General features: G+C 45.6%; 1 protein-coding gene across 1 annotated transcript in view; it reads left to right on the top strand.

Annotated features, from left to right (window-relative positions):
* MAP3K2 (mitogen-activated protein kinase kinase kinase 2) overlaps positions 1 to 20454 on the top strand; it is a 72508-nt gene that overhangs the window by 34496 nt on the left and 17558 nt on the right. Inside the window, exons 6-10 of the mRNA XM_068247111.1 lie at positions 3947 to 4060; positions 7075 to 7174; positions 11184 to 11314; positions 15625 to 15704; positions 19184 to 19251. Of these exons, the coding sequence (XP_068103212.1) occupies positions 3947 to 4060; positions 7075 to 7174; positions 11184 to 11314; positions 15625 to 15704; positions 19184 to 19251 (493 nt within the window). The remainder of the gene's footprint in view (positions 1 to 3946; positions 4061 to 7074; positions 7175 to 11183; positions 11315 to 15624; positions 15705 to 19183; positions 19252 to 20454) is intronic.

Raw genomic sequence — 20454 nt, 5'->3', positions numbered from 1 at the left:
CGGGGCTGCACAGGACGCTATCCGTCCTGTGCAGCCAGTGACAGGACGTCCCCTGTCACATGGCGGCGATCCCCGGCCGCTGATTGGCCGGGGATCGCCGATCTGCCTTACGGCGCTGCTGCGCAGCAGCGCCGTACAATGTAAACAAAGCGGATTATTTCCGCTTGTGTTTACATTTAACCTGCGAGCCGCCATCGGCGGCCCGCAGGCTATTCACGGAGCCCCCCGCCGTGAATTGACAGGAAGCAGCCACTCGCGCGAGCGGCTGCTTCCTGATTAATCAGCCTGCAGCTGGCGACGCAGAACTGCGTCGCTGGTCCTGCAGCTGCCACTTTGCCGATGCGCGGTATAAGTGTGCGGTCGGCAAGTGGTTAAAGTCAGATCTGACAAGACTAGCTGCATGCTTGTTTCTGGAGTTATTCAGATACTACTGCAGAGAAATAGACCAGCAGGGCTGCCAGGCAACTGGTATTGATTAAAAAGGAAATAAATATGGCAGCCTCTGTATACCTCTTACTTCAGTTCCCCTTTAAAAACATAGCTGGATTTGTATTGTAGCCTATATTTCCGGCATGTGAAATGGAACTCCTAAGCAAAATCTATTCACAAGACTGGAGACCTCAGCGCTCACACTTGTAGTCTGATCCAGAAAACATTTTCACCTCATACTGCAGTCTGAGAAGAAACAGGAAACTGAGAAACTGGCTGCATGTGAAACCGTTTCCTGTGGCCCTGTGCCAGCCTCCTACCAGCCAGTGACTCACCCAGAAAGAAGCTGCAAAACCTCTGGATAAATACTTCCCTCTGCTCATACCAATCCACAAATAGGGGGGCATTCCAGAATACATAATGCCGAACTGTGTACGAAACGCCCTCCAGATGTGTGAGGAGCAGGAAGACCCCCAATCCACCAAGAAATGAGCATTAGAAGCAGCTGCTTTCCTGAATCCTGCCATAGCAGGAAGTAAATGCAGGGCTTCATGTCTTGTGTCCCCATCAGTCACGCAAGGGGGTGCATTACAGATAGAGCCTCATTTTTAGATGCATTATTTTCTTATTTTTAGATACATTTTTTTTTTAATTTAACTGTAGTATTTGTACAGCACTGACTTATCCTGCAGCACTTTACAGAGTACATAGTCATGTCACTGACTGTCCTCAGAGGAGATCACAATCTAATCCTACCATAGTTATAGTCTAATGTCCTACCATATTATTATTATGTATTTATATAGCACTGACATCTTCTGCAGCACTTTACAGAGTACATAGTCATGTCACTGACTGTCCTCAGAGGAGCTCGCAATCTAATCCTACCATAGTCATAGTCTAATGTCCTACCATATTATTATTATGTATTTATATAGCACTGACATATCCTGCAGCACATTACAGAGTACATAGTCATGTCACTGACTGTCCTCAGAGGAGCTCGCAATCTAATCCTACCATAGTCATAGTCTAATGTCCTACCATATTATTATTATGTATTTATATAGCACTGACATATCCTGCAGCACATTACAGAGTACATAGTCATGTCACTGACTGTCCTCAGAGGAGATCACAATCTAACCCTACCATAGTTATAGTCTAATGTCCTACCATATTATTATTATGTATTTATATAGCACTGACATCTTCTGCAGCACTTTACAGAGTACATAGTCATGTCACTGACTGTCCTCAGAGGAGCTCGCAATCTAATCCTACCATAGTCATAGTCTAATGTCCTACCATATTATTATTATGTATTTATATAGCACTGACATCTTCTGCAGCACATTACAGAGTACACAGTCATGTCACTGACTGTCCTCAGAGGAGCTCACAGTCTAATCCTACCATAGTCATAGTCTAATGTCCTCCTATATTATTATGTATTATATAGCTCTGACATCTTCTGCAGCACTTCACAGAGTACATTGTCATGTCACTGACTGTCCTCAGAGGAGCTCACAATCTAATCCTGCCATAGTCATAGTCTAATCTCCTACCATATTATCATTCTAGTAGAATCTCGTTATAGTAAACTTTGATATAGTAAACCTCTGGATATAGTAAACTCAGTCCTCAGGTCCCAGCAAGTGCACCTGTATAAATATGTAATGTATGGGGCAGCACAGTGGCGTAGTGGTTAGCGCTCTCGCCTTGCAGCGCTGGGTCCCCGGTTCGTATACAAGCCAGAGCAGTATCTGCACAGAGTTTGTATGTTCTCCCTGTGTCTGCGTGGGTTTCCTCCGGACACTCTGGTTTCCTCCCACATCCTGAAAACATACAGATAAGTTAATTGGCTTCCCTCTGGCCCTAGACTATGATACATACACTACACGATACCTAGACATATGACTATGGCAGGGATTACATTGTGAGCCCCTCGGAACTATATAATTAAAAAAATATAAATAATGACTAATACTGATATAGTGAACTTCTGTTATAGTAAAGTACTTTTCCTGGTCCCTTGGAGTTTACTGTAAAGAGAGTCTACTGTATTATGTATTTATATAGCACTGTCATCTTCTGCAGTACATTACAGAGTACATAGTCATGTCACTGACTGTCCTCAGAGGAGCTCACAATCGAGTCCCTACCATAGCCATAGTCTAATGTCCTACCATATTATTATTATTATGTATTTATATAGCATTGACATCTTATGCAGCACATTACAGAGTACATAGTCATGTCACTGACTGTCCTCAGAGGAGCTCACAATCTAATCCTGCCATAGTCATAGTCTAATGTCCTACCATATTATTATTATGTATTCATATAGCAGTGACATCTTCTGCAGCACTATACAGAGTACATAGTCATGCCACTGACTGTCCTCAGAGGAGCTCACAATCTAATCCTACCATAGTCCTAGTCTAACGTCCTCCCATATTATTATTATGTGTTTATATAGCGCTGACATCTTCTGCAGCACTTTACAGAGTACATAGTCATGTCACTGACTGTCCTCAGGGGAGCTCACACTCTTATCCTACCATAGTCATAGCCTAATGTCCTCCCATATTATTATTATGTATTTATATAGCGCTGACATCTTCTGCAGCACTTTACAGAGTACATAGTCATGTCACTGACTGTCCTCAGGGGAGCTCACACTCTTATCCTACCATAGTCATAGCCTAATGTCCTCCCATATTATTATGTATTTACGGTATATAGCGCTGACATCTTCTGCAGCACTTTACAGAGTACATAGTCATGTCACTGACTGTCCTCAGAGGAGCTCACACTCTAATCCTACCATAGTCATAGCCTACTGTCTTACCATATTATTATTATGTATTTATATAGCACTGACATCTTCTGCAGCACTTTACAGAGTACATAGTCATGTCACTGGCTGTCCTCAGAGGAGCTCACAATCTAATCCTACCATAGTCATAGTCTAATGTCCTACCATATTATTATTATTATTATTATTATGTATTTATATAGCACTGACATCTTCTGCAGCACATTACAGAGTACATAGTCATGTCACTGACTGTCCTCAGAGGAGCTCACACTCTAATCCTACCATAGTCATAGTCTAATGTCCTACCATATAATTACTATGTGTTTATATAGCACTGACATCTTCTGCAGCACATTACAGAGTACATAGTCATGTCACTGGCTGTCCTCAGAGGAGCTCACACTCTAATCCCACCATAGTCATAGTCTAATGTCCCATGTAAGTGTTCTGGAGTTGCAGGGACCTTCCTGAAATATGAAGAATTTACTGGTACATTTTATCATTTACTCTTTGACCATATCTCACATGAAGTGAATACTTTCACCCCATGTTTTCATCAGGGAGGCGCTAAATAACCTCTCCAATAAGGACACAGACAGCGATACAAATAGCAGGATCCTAACCTTTCTACACTGTACTCAAATATTTATATAAAAATGTAGAAATATAACTTTCTCTCTCTCCATTGGGCAGCTGGTGATTCCGCTGAAGACGCAGGATGATCTGGACAAGGCGGTGGAGCTGCTGGACAGAAGCTCTCACATGAAGAGCCTTAAAATCCTGCTGGTGTCACATGTGCACAATCAGGTCAGCCTCATTCCTGGATACACACTGTCTATGTACACAAGCACGAGGCAGAGATCCCACTTGTGATATTCAGCAGAGGATTCGGCAAGTTAAAAATCTGCCTCTCCAAATTGCTGCTGCTGTAGCTGTGATGTTAAAGGATACCCGAAGTGACATGATGAGATAGACCTGTCTATGTACAGTGCCTAGCACACACATAACTATGCTGTGTTCCTTTTTTTTTCTCTGCCTGAAAGAGTTAAATATCAGGTATGTAAGTGGCTGACTCAATCCTGACTCAGACAGGAAGTGACTACATTGTGACCCCCACTGATGAGAAATTCCCCTTTTTATTCCTTTCTTGCTCTCAGAAGACCTTTTCTGCTAGGAAAGTGTTTGATAGTTGGAATTTCTCATCAGTGAGGGTCACACTGTAGTCACTTCCTGTCTGAGACAGGACTGAGTCAGCCACTTACATACCTGATATTTAACTCTTTCAGGCAGAGAAAAAAAAAGGAACACAGCATAGTTATTTGTGTACTAGGCACTGTACATAGACAGGTCTATCTCATCGGCCCAGTGCACACCAAAACCGCTAGCAGATCCGCAATATGCTAGCGGTTTTGGGAGCTGATTTCAGAGCGATTCTAGGTATGTTTAGAGAGGTTTTCTAAACAAACCTAGCGGTTTTGCGTGCGTTTTTGTGTAGCAGATTACACATATTGTTACAGTAAAAGCTGTTACTGAACAGCTACTGTAACAAAAATGCCTGGCAAACCGCTCTGAAGTAGCGTTTTTCAGAGCGGTTTGCGTTTTTCCTATACTTTACATTAAGGACGAAACGCTTCCGAAAACCGCAAACGCGCAGCAGGAGGCGCGTTTGCGGCTTGGCAAAAACCGCAAACCGCCGGTGTGCACCATCCCATTGCAATGCATTAGACAAGCGTTTTTAGAGGCGGATGCGGCCGGCGGATCGCTCCAAAAACCGCTCGGTGTGCACTGGGCCATCATGTCACATGTCACTTTGGGTATCCTTTAAAGCAGTAGGATTAGCCATAATATGCCAGGAGAAAAATCACATATATAAGTAGATAAATACTTGATCTACTTACATAACAGATGTATTGTACTGTCCACGTTTTGATTTCAGTGAATTTTAGTAAATGAAGAGAATTCTGTACCTGGTGGGAACCATGTATTGTGCCCACAGTTTGAGGCTAAATACTGATGTCATTTCTTTCCTTAACTTTTTTCTTTTCTACTCCAATCGCTGAGTCACCTCAGCCTTGCTTGTAAACACAAGAGCGCAGAGGATCATGTTTCAGCTAGGCAGCTAGGCAGGGAAATAAAGGGAAGAGGAGGAATATATTATAGATAAAAACATCCCCCAGCATGCAACTGAATGGCAATGGCTATTAAAGGGCCAGTGCTCCTTAAGTATGTGATAACTCCAAATCCTAACAGCAGAAAAAGATTTGAATGCAGGATTAGCATCTTTATCAGACACTCAGACCAGTTGCTGTTGAAATTTGATTTTTATGGTGACAATACCGCTTTAAAGGACGGAAGTGAGGATATGGAGGCTGCCATATGCTTTTAGCCATAGACCCTGAACAAGCATGCAGATTTCAGTTTCTGACTGAAGTGCGACTGGATTAGCTGCATGCTTGTTACAGGTGTGCGATTCAGACACTAGTGATGCCAGAATAATCAGCAGGGCTGCCAGGCAACTGGTATTGTTGAAAAGGAAATAAATATGGCAGCCTCCATACCCCTCTCACTTCAGGTGTCCTTTCAGTCTGTTTTTTGATAGGGGTTGTCCATAGCACATCTGCTTTCTGAGAGTGCAGCCATGTGTGATCGCACAGGCTACATGGGCCTTACTTTGCCCATTAATGGTGCAATGTTTATGAATGATCATAAAATATGAGCAATTTGTTCAATTAGAAATAATGACTTAGAAATGGATCTGTTGTGACCTACAGCGGGATCTACCCTCTGACATTTATCTCAGGTGGTGACCTGTTATGTCCTATCAGGTGCAGCTCTGCAGAATGTTTGTTTACTGAGAGTTCTGAAGCCAGTGAAAATAATGCCTGGTCTCTCCCTAGAATGCTCTGGGAGGAGAATTTCGCATAGCTAAACAGCCTAGGCTTAGCATCACTGGCAGGGTGGGGTTATATACCAATAAGCAGGAATACATAGCTAAAGGAAGTGATCCTGATGCTGAAATAAAAAAAAAAAAAGGCTATAAAAGTGTGTATACTAAATAATGTAATGATTCCTACTATGTGTCACTACAGGGCCTCTTTAAAGTGAACCAGATACAAAGCAGCCTCATGTATTTTACCATATATATCAGTGGGAACATTAGAGAAAACACCTACCCTGCTCTCTGTTTCATCCTCACTGCTAAAAGTGTCTGTTATCAGCTGTGATAAGAATCCCGGACTGAGCATTCAGTCTGGCTTTGCAGGGAATAATTATAGCTGAGTCATTATAGCAGAGCCACAGGGGGGCAGGCTTGGACTTGAAAAGACACCAGAGAAGACAGACTCAGCTATAATCTTTCTGTAGCAAAGCCAGACTGAGTGCTCAGTCGGGGATTCTTATCAGAGGTGATAACAGGAAGATTAAACAGAGAACAATGAAACAAAGAGCAGATTAGGTGTTTACTGTCATGTTCCCACTGATTTATAAGGTAAAATACAAGAGGGTGCTTCATCTCTGGTTCTCTTTAAAGGGTTGCCTTGTCACTCCTACATGATTCAGTCAGTGTTTGGTAAACCGACCAACCTCATTGCATCAATTATTTTATTTTTCTGTGTTTTTTTTTCCTTTTCGTTTTGAGTAACTATAGGCTTATTTGATATAAAATGATTTGGGCACCATACATAAATACTATTTCTTTTGTGTGATTTATAATGTTTGGTAGGTCCCCTTGGCACACTTTAGAATCTCTTGAACGTAGCGTGTGACGTGTGTCGTAATAAATGACTGGAATATGTTTCTGTTGTGTATTTTTCATTGTGAAGGCCCCCAGCCTGTGTGACATGGAGCACATGCCGTACCTGGATGACCTGGATAACACCGTATTCAGGGGAAGTGAGCGGAAGGACAGGACAGAGATACTCGGTAGGTGGAATGTTTAAGTTCACAGTTTTCTTTTAAAATCAAGATGTTGACTGCATTGATCACTTCAGGTGCACTGTACATTTTAAGACAGCTGAGCTGGATCTGTTTGGACCTTGAATCAATGTTAGAGTTGTATTGAGAGGCAGCATTTAAAGTCAATGGGAACCTGGATTAAAAAAGCCAGATACTTAACTAAAGGTGGCCATACACTGGTCGATTTGCCATCAGATCGACCAACAGATAGATCCCTCTCTGATTGAATCTGATCAGAGAGGGATTGTATGGCTGCCTTTACTGCAAACAGATTGTGAATCGATTTCAGCATGAAACCGATCACAATCTATGGAGCTGCTGCCTGCTCCGGCCGGCGCGAGTCACCGCTGTCTTCTTCTCCGCGCTCTGCTTCAGCTTCACTGAACTTCCTGCCGGGGGAAGTTTAAACAGTAGAAGGCGCTCTACTGTTTAAACTTCCTGCCGGGACAGGAAGTGAAGCCAGCCGGTGCCCAGTGGAGAGAGCAGACACGCGACGGCCGGATCAGGTAATGTATTGCCGCTAGCGTCGGTCGTCGGGCATTCGAATGCCGATATCGACACACTTCCGACCCGTGAAGTTGGACTTCTCTTTATTCCGATAGTATGTTTGTAGAGCACTGATTTTTAGGTAAAGCACCCACAAAAGTATGCTTTAAATTACTATTGCATGTGCTCTATAAATGGGCTTCAGACAACATGCACACTTTTGATAGTTGTCTTTTAACCATGTCACTAATAGTACCATGTCAGCAGGACGCAGATGCTGGGGAAAGTGGACTATCACAGCTGTGTTGCCCCTAATCACCTGATCACTGTAATTACCCAATCGCTGTAAGCGTGTTAGAACAGTGTTTCCAAACCTTACCTGTTGTATGTACCTTTCCCTCTCCTCCTAGTTTTGTGTGACAGGGAAGAAGCAGATAAGTCGTAAGTCGTCACATGTACATCATGCACATTAATAACCTCACATTCCATTATTCAGGTTTGTTAATGATTTGTATAAAGAATGAAGTCAGCTAATCGTGTTTGGCTCATACTCCGCTATTACACTGTAATGTCAGCAGTTCAGAAGTTAAAACCAAACTACTAGACACTTCCTCTTTCATAGGAGGCGCCAGAAAGTCTGACAGCTGACTATGTACACTAGATTGTTGTTGTAATATCATTTTAGAGCGCTGGCGTCCTCTGCAGCACTTTACAGAGTACATAGTCATGTCACTGACTGTCTTCAGAGGAGCTCACAATCTAATCCTACCACAGTCATAGTCTAATGCCCTACCATATTATTATGTATTTATATAGCACTGACATCTTCTGCAGCACTATACAGAGTACATAGTCATGTCACTGACTGTCTTCAGAGGAGCTCACAATCTAATCCTACCACAGTCATAGTCTAATGCCCTACCATATTATTATGTATTTATATAGCACTGACATCTTCTGCAGCACTATACAGAGTACATAGTCATGTCACTGACTGTCTTCAGAGGAGCTCACAATCTAATCCTACCATCGTCATAGTCTAATGTCCTACCATATTATTATTATTATTATTAATTAGATAGATGGATATTATAGCTCTGACATCTTCTGCAGCACTTTAGAGTACATAGTTATGTCACTGACTGTCCTCAGAGAAGCTCACAATCTAATCCTACCATAGTCATAGTCTAATGTCCTACCCTATTAGTATTATGTATTTATATAGCACTGACATCTTCTGCAGCACTGTACAGAGTACATAGTCATGTCACTGACTGTCCTCAGAGGAGCTCACAATCTAATGCTACCATAGTCATAGTCTAATGTCCTACCCTATTAGTATTATGTATTTATATAGCACTGACATCTTCTGCAGCACTGTACAGAGTACATAGTCATGTCACTGACTGTCCTCAGAGGAGATCACAATCTAAGCTTTACAGTAGTCAGTCTAATGTCCTACCATGGTCCAAGGACAGTTTTTTTGGGAGGGGGTAGAGAGAGACCATTAATTTGCTAGTATGTTTTTAGGATGTGGGAAGAAACCCATGCAAACAATTTTTTTTGTGGAACAATTGAGCTGGTCACTGAAGTACCGCCCATCTGTCTCCTGGTTTGATGTACGTAGTCGGTAGGAGCATCAGTGAGATATGGCCATGCAATTCCTAACTACTCTCGTAGAAGCCATGCACATAAAAGAGGAAGTGGCACTTCAGTGGACAGGAAGTAAGCAGTGAGCAAATGTGAGACATCGGTCTGCTACAGGAAGCTAGTCAGGCAGGGGCGCTCTTAGACATTTGTCTGTGTTCACAGCTACGTAATGAGGTTTTAAAGTGGACCTGAACTCTTGCACAGGACAGAAGAAAAACCTAGAGAAACGTGCCCTGTATGTATTTAGAGAGTTTAGCTTGTTTTATTCCCCCTCATTTTTGTCTAATCACAAGTTGTAATTTGATCTCTGTGGTGTCACCTGACTGCCATGGCAGATAAGCTAATTTGAAAGCACAGGATGTTAACAATATCTTGGGGCTTCTACCAGCCCCCTGCAGACGCCCTGTGCCCGCGTCGTTACTCGGCAATGTTCCTGACGCCCGCAGCGCCTCTCTTTCATATAGGTGCGCAGCCGCAGTCTGCGCACTTCCTGATCGCGCCCCTGTGGACAGGAGCACCCTGCGTAGTACAGGAAAATCTTACCTGTGCATGAGCAAGACGCTACTGGCGACCGGAGCGTGATCGAGGACGCATGCAGCCAGGGCTGCGTATGTGCAGTGGCTGTCAGCTCACAGAGTCGCCTCTGGAGGATCGCTCAGTGACGCAGCGGGCACAGGGAGCAACTGCAGGGGCTGGTAGAAGCACCAGGTAAGTTAAACTTTTTTTTTTTTTTTTTCATTTGCTTAAAGAGGAGCTGTCACAAAAATCTTAAAATTTAAACCGCATACAAAGAAGTGCATTTCTTCCAGAGTAAAATGAGCCATACATTTATTTTCTCCTATGTTGCTGTCACTTACAGTAGGTAGTATAAAGCTGACATTACCGACAGGTTTTGGGTTAGTCCATCTCTTCATGGGGGATTCTCAGCATGGTCTGTATTCTTTATAAAGACTTTCCCTGAAAAAAGATTTATACAAAGATGCTGGTCGGCTTCCCTGCTTGCTGCACATTTTTTTGGCAGTTGGACGGAGCAACTGCCATTACTAAGGGCTTTTAAAAATAAAGAAAACCCTAAGAACCCCCCTATGAGAAGTTGGGCTAGACAGTCGGTAATGTCAGATTTCTACTACCTACTGTAAGTGACGGCAACATAGGAGAAAAGTAATGTATGGCTCGTTTTACTCTCGGAGAAGTGTACTTCTTATTTGTGTGTTAACATGTATTTTTAACTTATAAGATTTTCATGACAGAGGTCCTTTAAAGAGGAACTCCAGTGAAAATAATGTAACAAAAAAGTGCTTCATTTTTTACAATAATTATGTATAAATGATTTAGTCAGTGTTTGCCCAATGTAAAATCTTTTAAATCCCTGATTTACATTCTGACATTTATTACATGGTGACATTTTTACTGTGGGCAGGTGATGTAGCTGCTGCATGCTTTTTTGGCAGTTGGAAACAGCTGTAAACAGCTATTTCCCACAATGCAGCAAGGTTCACAGACAGGAAACTGCCAAGAGTACGTACTCAGAATTTCTTTGTGGGAGGGGTTTCACCACAATATCAGTCATACAGCGCCCCCTGATGGTCTGTTTGTGAAAAGCAATAGATTTCTCATGTCAAAGGGGGTATCAGCTACTGATTGGGATAAAGTTCAATTCTTGGTCGGAGTTTCTCTTTAAGTTCCCTTTAAAGTGGATTAGTTCAATTTTTATGATGCTAGTTATAGTTCACTCTAATAAACATGATCACTGTAAGAATCTGCTTTGTGAACATTCTGGGTGTATTTGTGCTTTAAGTGCATGCAATTGATTTTCTTCCATGTGATGTTGGCTGTTCAGGTAATGAGACGAGGGACAGAAGTTCTCCCCCGCCAGGCTACGTCCCAGATGTCCTGCACCAAGCTGTGCGCAACGGCTCCTTCACCAGCATCAACAGCGAGGGGGAGTTCATTCCTGAGAGCATGGACCAGGTAACCCTCTCTGCTGGAATACTAGAGGAAACGGCACCGTACCTTGTGAATACAGCATCATATTAACCAACAGCTGGATACAGAGCTAGTGGTATGCTGTGGAGGTGTTGGGAATGCCTGACAGTCGTTTTGTGGAGATCCGCTTCCTCAGAGGTTATGGTTCCATTGCCTCTGAGGAAGCGGGTGTTTGCGAAACGGCTGTCAGGCTCTTCTCTCTGCATATCACTGTCTGTACCCAGTTGATAAAGGATGCTGTTTTAAGGTGTCCATACACTTGCTCGATTTCCCGCTGATAGACAGCAGATTCGATCACTGTGATCGAATCTGCTGTGAAATCGATGCGCAACCGCTGACCGATCGACTGATTTCCATCCGAAATCGATCGATTCTGTCAATCTGTCCGTGCGTAAAATTTTGCTCGATCGCCGGTGGGGTCGAGAGTGCGTCGATAGCGGCGTCCGAATGTCCGACGACCGATGCTAGCGGCAATACATTACCTGTTCTGCTGGCGCGTGCCCCCGCGGTCCATTCTCCGTGCTTGGCTCCGGATAGCTTCACTTACTTCCTGTTGGAGGAAGTTTCAACAGTAGAGCGCCCTCTACTGTTGCTATCCCAATCCCCCCTAAGTTCCCCCTGCGCTCTGCTATCCCCCATAAATCACAGCCGTGCTGTCGACACGCAGCGGGCTGTGATTACCTATGTACTGTCACTCTTGCCGCTCCCCCCGCCTCCTGCATAGCTCCAGTCCCCGCCCGCGTCCCTTTCCTCCAATCAGTGGGGAGGGAAGAGACGCGGGCGGGGTCTGGAGCTATGCAGGAGGCGGGGGGGGGGGGTTTGCGGCGCGAGTGACACTACATCGGTAAACACAGCCCGCTACGACACGCTGTGTGTCGACAGCGCGGCTGTGATTTATGGGGGACAGCAGAGTGCAGGGGGAACTTAGGGGGGATTGAGATAGCAACAGAGGCTGGGCAATATAAGCAGACCCAGCTTCTGTGTGCAGATATCATTCTTAGAACCCCTCCTCGGGTTCTCTTTACTAACTGTACAAGATATCTCTGCAGGCTTTCTAAACTTTGTTTCTTCTTCAGGTATAAGCTTCTGTATGGTGCATCACTTTTGTACGGTTTGACCCAGTTCTGTATAATGCCTGAGGAAGAAACTTAGTTTGGAAAGCTTGCAAGTAACTTTAGTACAGTTAATCATTAAAGGTATCACCTAAACAACTTTTGTTGTTATGTCTTAAAGAGACTCCTATAAGTTCCTATGCCTGTTCTAATGTGCTCTGGCTTACTGCAGCCTTTCCTAAATGCACTGTCTCTGGCCGATTCGAGCTTCATCACGCATGTGCGGCCAGGCGCTCTCCCCATCACACTCCCGTCCCTGGGAGCATTCTGGGCCTGAGCAGTACTACTGAACAAGTGCAGAATACTCCAAGCCATGGGAACACGCCTGGCCACACATGCGTGACAAATCCCGACCCGGCCAGGCTTTGGGGCTGAATTACAAGGGGATAGGAGCCACCTGGCGAGACAGCGAGGGAGGAGTGGCCTTAAAGAGAACCCGAGGTGGGTTTGAAGAATGTTATCTGCATACAGAGGCTGGATCTGCCTATACAGCCCAGCCTCTGTTGCTATCCCAAACCCCCCTAAGGTCCCCCCTGCACTCTGCAATCCCTCATAAATCACAGCCACGCTGCTGACAAACAGCTTGTCAGAGCTGGCTGTGTTTATCTCTATAGTGTCAGTCTGCTGCTCTCCCCGCCTCCTGCAGAACTCCAGTCCCCGCCTGCATCCCTTTCCTCCCTGCTGATTGGAGGGAAGGGACAGGGGCAGGGACCGGAGCTATGCAGGAGGCGGGGAGCAGCTGAGACTGACACTACAGATGTAAACACAGCCTCACAGCACGGCTGTGATTTATGAGGGATTGCAGAGTGCAGGGGGACCTTAGTGGGGTTTTGGATAGCAAGAGAGGCTGGGCTGTATAGGCAGATCCAGCCTCTGTATGCAGATAACATTCTTTAAACACACCTCGGGTTCTCTTTAAAGGACACATCCGAAGCAAATAAAAAAACAAATTCTACTTACCTGGGGCTTCCTCCAGCCCGTGGCAGCCGATATGTCCCTCACCATAGCTCCAGTGTCCTGGGGTCCCCTCCGATGCAGATGCTGATCTCCCCAGGTCGGCATCTTCTGCACAAGTGCGGCCGCGCTCCAGTGGCGCAGTAGCTCTGCATCTGCGCAGAATGCTCCCGGCCACATGAGTGCGAGTGGCGTGCAGAAGGTGCTGACCTGACGAGGTCAGCATCTGCATCGGAGGGGACCCCAGGACACTGGAGCTATGGCGAGGGACATATCGGCTGCCACGGGCTGGAGGAAGCCCCAAGTAAGTAGAACCAAAGACGAAGCACCCTCATGTATTTTACCATATATATCAGTGGGAACATTAGAGAAAACACCTACCCTGCTCTCTGTTTCATTTTTAACTGTTCAGCCTGCTTGTTATCAGCCCTGATAAAATCCCCGACTGAGCAGTCAGGCTTTGTTCACATTGGCAAGCGCGGACGACTGTGCGTTCGGAACGCAATGTGTACGAACGCATGCCATATGCGTTTGTATGCGTTGCGTGGCTGATCCCATTCGCTGAAAGTGAATGGGACAGCCGCCCGTTTTGGCAAAAAATGCATGAAGCATGCGTTCCTGGACCGCATGCAGTGTGAACATCAGACAGTGCAGTCTATGCACTTCTGATGTTGTGCGTGTCGGCCTCCTGCACGCGTTCCTGAAACGCAAATGGGAACGCGTGCAGTGTGAACGGGGCCTCAGTCTGGCTTTGCTAAAATGACTCAGCTATGATTCCTGAGCAGAGCCAGCAGGGAGCAGGCTTGAACTTGAAAAGACATCAGAGAACACAGACTGAGCTATAAATATTCCTGAGCAAAGCTAGACTGGATGCTCAGTCAGGGATTTTATCAGGGCTGTTAACAAGCAGGCTGAGCAGTTAAAAATGAAACAGAGAGCAGGGTAGATGTTTTCTTGAGGAAGGGCGACGCCCGAAACATGTCGTGTATTTTGTCATGCTTGGTTTCCTGTGAATACAGCGGTTGAAAAAGCCTTCTGAGTGCGGTCTCTGATTTCTATGATCTAGGTGTTTTCTAAGGGTGCTTCGTCTCTGGTTTACTATAAAGGATACCCGAAGTGACATGTGACATGAGATAGACATGTGTATGTACAGTGCCTAGCACACAAATGACTAGGCTGTGTTCCTTTTTTTTCTTTCTCTGCCTGAAAGAGTTAAATATCAGGTATGTAAGTGGCTGACTCAGTCCTGACTCAGACAGGAAGTGTTTTTCAAAATGATAACCGTGGCGCCCCAAATAAAGTCAGTACAGTGCTGCTATGTGAGGCCGAATCCTAGCATCCAAGCAGTCAGTAATGTAGAGTAAACACAGCGCACATATACTCTTCTTAAAGGTCGATATACTTCTCCACTCCTCCACCTGTATGCACTCAAAGTGCAAAATAGAGCAGACAGGGAGGCTTTTAGTGGAGTATACACAAGGTTTATTGCTGGATAAAAGGTACAAACAGGCAACCCGAGTATAGGCACTTACTTAAAGAGGGTCCTAATCCACTTAGGACCCTCCCTGGCTGGTATCGCTTCCCACCTGATGTGGTACTATGGCCCCTCTTCTCGAACCTGTATCTTTGTTGCCCGCTCCTGTCCCGACTAGTTTTGGCTACTGCCGTCTTTAGGGGATAAAAGTTTTATCCCCTGAAGACGGCAGTAGCCGATACTAGTCGGGACAGGAGCGGGCAACAAAGATACATAGTACCACATCAGGTGGGAAGCGATACCAGCCAGGGAGGGTCCTAAGTGGATTAGGACCCTCTTTAAGTAAGTGCCTATCCTCGGGTTGCCTGTTTGTACTTTTTATCCAGCAATACATTTTGTACATACTCCACTAAAAGCCTCCCTGTCAGACAGGAAGTGACTACAGTGTGACCCTCAGGGTACGTTTCCATTGGTGCGGTGCGATTCCAGTGCGGAAAATGCATGTGCGATTTCGCATGCGGATGCGTTTTTCCATGCGTTTTGTGGCCAAGCGAGGAACACATCCTAGTTATTTGTGTGCTAGGCACTGTATATACACGTCTATCTCATCATGTCACTTCGGGTATCCTTTAAGGATAAGCCCCAGGTAAGTATGGTACCTGTGACACTTCTCATCTCAGGTACACTTTAAATGTTTTCGTTTCCACATGGCATTGCTGCGAATCTCTTAGTAACGCTTTCTCTCTTTGCTGTAGATGCTCGATCCCTTATCCTTAAGCAGCCCTGAGAACTCTGGCTCCGGCAGCTGCCCATCCCTGGATAGTCCTCTAGACGGGTAAGTAACGAGTATTGTATTGTTAGCTGTCGGTTAATGTTGCATGCTCATTATCATTATTTTGCTCTGGTATGGGGTCATGGTTTACAAGCTAAGAATTCTCCTTAGAGACACTGAAGCCAGTTTAAAAACGGCTTTTTACGTTTTATTTATGTGAAGCATGTTTGCCCCTGCTAAAAAGACGCTATCCCGCGGCAGAACGAGGGGTTTTTACCCCCCAAATCCCCCAGGGCACACTGCGGGGAGCGCTTCCTGTAGAGGCAGAGCTTTTGGCTGTAGCTCTGTCTCACGTGTCTATCAGCGCGGATCGACACCTCTCCCCGCCCCTCTCAGTCTTCCTTTACTGAGAGGGGCGGAGGGAGGCGGAGATCCGCGGCTGATTGACTCGCATGGAGGCAGAGCTGCAGCCAAAAGCTGTGCCTCCATGAGCAGCAAAATCCACGACCAAGAAAGTCGTGGATTTTGCAGGGGGGATTTGTGGGGTAAAGATCCCTCGTTCTGCCGCGGGATATCGGCGTTTAGGCAGAGACAAACATGCCTCACATAAATAAAAGGTAAAAAGCAGTTTTTAAAGAGGAGCTGTCAGCCATACTATGCCAGGATAAACACACACACATATAAGTAGATAAATACTAGCTCGACTTACATGACAGATGTATTGCACTGTCCACGATTTCATTTCAGTGAATTTTATAAAACAAAAATACGGAAATGCAGAGAATTCTGTTCCCTGGCAGGGGCCATCTTTAGTCCCTCCAGCGAAGCCAATGCTGAGGTCATTTCCTCCCTTACCCCCCTTCCCTCCTACCTACAGCAATTGCCAGCGCTATATTACTGACACCCCTGCATCCATGAGAACCCCCCAGCCCTGCTACTATATCAGTAGTGATTCCCCCTGTATTTACCCTCAGCCCTGCAGCGTCCATCTCGTCTCCCAGCATAACAGCGCTTAGCAGGGAAGAATATATGCAGCTCCAGCACCAGAGGAGAATCTGTGTGCGCTGCGTGTGTTCTTCCCCGCTGGGCTCTGTGGTGCTGCGGGCGGGGATGTTGCGGGGTGGAGGGATAATGCAGGAGGAGTCCCTTTGTAAATGGTGGCGGGGCCGGGGTCCCCATGGATGCGGAGATGCCCGCTGCCCCCCGAATAAAGTTACGGAGATGCCGACAGAGTGCAGGGAGGGGGCGGACAGTGCAGACGCGAGGCGGCCAATGAGAGAGGGACAGGCTTGTGTGACACAGGCTGCAGCCAATCAGGCTGAACTAGCTGTGTCTGGGCAGAAAAGCAAAGGAGAACTCCCTCCCGCCCCAGCCTGCACTGCATCTTCGGTTATGCGGCCTCTTGCTGCGGCTTTAGAGATGGGGACATGAGGATTTATCTACAATTACAAAAAAGTAAGATTTGTTTTTAAGTTAGGCATTGCCTTTTTAGTATCCATTTTATCTATATTACCGATAGAAATAGGGAATAGATTTTTGTTTTTAAGCCTAACAGTTACTCTTTAAACTGGCTTCAGTGTTTCTAATTTTCAGTTTCTTCTGTTTAGCGGTCCTTCAACTTTAACTACTTCAGCCTGCGAGTTGTTTTCACATCTGGGAAGGAAGCAATTTTCCCGCCAGTGCTCCTCCCATTCATTCCCCAATAACTTTATCACTACTTATGCCACCTAAAGGATCTATACTGTATCTAATATTTTCAGTTTGCATGCAAGCGTTATGTAACTTGTGAGAAGCTTGAAAATGAATTTCCAAACATCTCGGATTGGTTCACTTCCAAGTTGCAAGCAGACAAAGTACAGCATGCGCAGCAGCACGGAGCCTCTTGTGCACGGGTTGCGCCTGCGCAGTGCAGCCACGCTGGTACACAAAGGTTAGCGTAGCTACAAAGAAGAGAAGAAGAGGTGCCCTGTTGGCAGCTGAGTGGTCGGGAAGGATCGAGGAAGCCTCTGGAGCAAATCAAGAAGTATATGGATTCATAAAAGTGAAATACAAATGTAGTACAAAAAATAAATAAAAAATCGAGCTCTTTCTGGTAACTTCCAGGGTAGTGTAGCGCCATCTAGTTGCCAAAAAGTAAAAGAAAATTGACATAAAATGTAATATTTAACCACTTTGCCTCCCTTGCTACGCTTTTCTACGTCCTTGTTTACAAACACCTGTTATACATAAATCTAAACAAATAATAAACACTTGGCTCTGTTTCTATTTTTAGAACACACAATTCTGTATCTCCATCTTGTGGCCAAAAACTAAAACCACATCCAAATACCCTATTATTCACCTTACCATAGAAAAATGAAATACATTTTCATTATTTTTAAAAACCCTTGGAGGTCAAGTGGTTAAAGTTAGTCTGAAGCAAAAAAAAAACCCAAAAACAGAAAAAAACATACTCACCTAAGGAGAGGGAAGGCTCTGGGTCGTGTAGAGCTTTCCCATTCCTCCTACTGTCCCTGCGTTCTAGCGCTGCGTCCCCTGTTAGCAGTCTCAGACTGATGGCGCTTCAGACTCCCTTTAGGCCTCTTTCACAGTTGGACATTAAAGTCGCACGTTATGAAAAATTATAACGCAGACTAACGCACAGCAATGCAAAGTCTGTGCGACAATTACAGTGCACACATTGCGTTGTGTGTAACGTGTAGCAATATTTGGAAAGTGCTGCATGCTGTGCGTTTAGCAATACACTTCCTGCGTTATGTGAGTTGCACATGCTCAGTAATGTTGTATTGTTTTTTTTTAAATGTAACGCATACGCCGTTTTCGTTCCATCAGTATGCGCCGAAAACAGCGCACCAAGAGACGCATAACGCAGTGCAAAATAACGTCCAATGTCATAACCTACATGCGCTGAGTTAACGGCACGTTGTGCGACTTTAACGTTGCATCAAACGCATAGGAACCGGGGATCCAGCGCTGCAAGGTGGGAGCGCTAACCACTACACTACCATGCTGCCCAGAAACACCTGATCTGCTGCATGCTTGTTCAGGATCTCTGGCTAAAAGTATTAGAGGCAGAGGATCAGCAGGATTTCCAGGCAAATGGTCTTGTTTAAAAGGAAATACATATGGCAGCCTCCATGTCCCTACAGTTGTCCTTTAAAAAGACACAGAGCATTTTCCAGTATATTGGGCTTTTCTCCTGGCCGACTTAAAGCGCCAGAGCTGCAGCCACTGGGACGCACTCTATAGGCAGTAGCAGTGTTAGGGAGTCTTGCCCAAGGTTTCCTCACTGAATAGGTGCTAGCTTACTGCACAAGAAGTGCCAAGATTCAAACCTTCAGCTTTTTTTGTGGGAGTTAATTGCTACTTTACAACGAAAACTTACAAGACAATAGCACTTTGTTACATTACTGATTAATGGCCTCCGCTTTATGCCAAAGTTTTGTTGTAGATAAAGGAGGAATGTGCAGTTTTAGGGCCACTTCTGGTATTGCAGCTTTTGGGGAATCTCACCAATCAGAAACGTCTTTTGTGTCTTGCAGGGAAAGCTACCACAAGTCCCGGATGCCGAGAGCACAGAGCTACCCGGACAACTACCAGGAATTCTCAGGTGAGGCTTCTTATAGGCTTTGCACAGAGCGGCTGAGATGGTTTCTGTGTGAAATATCCATGGGGAAAGGGCTGGTTGTTGGTGAAGTTGTCCAGTACATTGTCATTTCTTAAAGGGATACTTAAAGCGGAACTGTAAAGAGTTTTTAAACACATTGTTTCACTTACCTGGGGCTTCCCCAAGCCCCCAGCAGCCGTCCTGTCCCGTGCCGGTCCTGCCCAAGCCGCCGGTTTCCCGCCGCCAGCTACTTTCGGTTTCGCCGTCGGGCCACTGCTCCTGTGCGTTCCTTCTCCTAAAAATGACTTTTTATGATATTCCACAGTTTTATTTTATGTTTAACCACTTAAAGAGACTCTGAAGCGAGAATAAATCTCGCTTCAGAGCTCATAGTTAGCAGGGGCATGTGTGTGCCCCTGCTAAAACACCGCTATCGCGCGGCTAAACGGGGGTCCCTTACCCCCCGAAATCCCCTCTGTGCAGCCGGGGATGTCTTCCGGATTGAGGCAGGGCTAACCGCCGCAGCCCTGCCCCACGCGTGTCTGTCAGCGCGTATCTCCGCCTCTCCCCCGCCCCTCTCAGTCTTCCTTCACTGAGAGGGGCGGGGGAGGCGGCGATGCGCCGCTGATAGACGCGACTAGAGGCAGGGCTGCAGCCATTAGCCCTGCCTCCAGGAGCAGCAAAATCTACGACCAATTTGGTCGTTGATTTTGCGGGGGGGGGGGGGGGAGGGTGTTTGGGGGTGAAGGGACCCCCGTTTAGCCGCGGATATCCGTCCTGCGCCTGATGGGATAGGCTTCTGCCTATCAGATGCCGGTGATCCCCGGCCAATCAGGGGCCGGGGATCGCCAATCGACGCAGCGCCGTATGATGTAAACAGCGGGAATTTCTTCCCCGCGTGTTTACATTATGAGTGCGAGCCGCGGTCGGCGGCTCGCACACTGTTCACATGCTATACCACTAACGACCCGCCGACGCCTATCGGCGTTAGGCGGTCATTAAGTGGTTAAATCTAATTTTTACGTTTTAACTATTTTATTGTTTTTGATCATTGACACATGCATTGAAGTATGGCAGAGCTAAAATCTATGAACTACTGACCCTTTTTATCTCTTTCCTGCTCTCAGAAGCCATTTTCTGCAAGGAAAGTGTTTTATAGTTGGAATTTCTTCTCAAGGAGAGTCGCACTGTAGTCACTTCCTGTCT

This window comes from Hyperolius riggenbachi, chromosome 7 (assembly GCF_040937935.1).
Source record: "Hyperolius riggenbachi isolate aHypRig1 chromosome 7, aHypRig1.pri, whole genome shotgun sequence".
Taxonomy (NCBI): domain Eukaryota; kingdom Metazoa; phylum Chordata; class Amphibia; order Anura; family Hyperoliidae; genus Hyperolius; species Hyperolius riggenbachi.
Note: the sequence above shows the minus strand (reverse complement) of the source record. Positions and strands in the feature narration are given on the sequence as shown.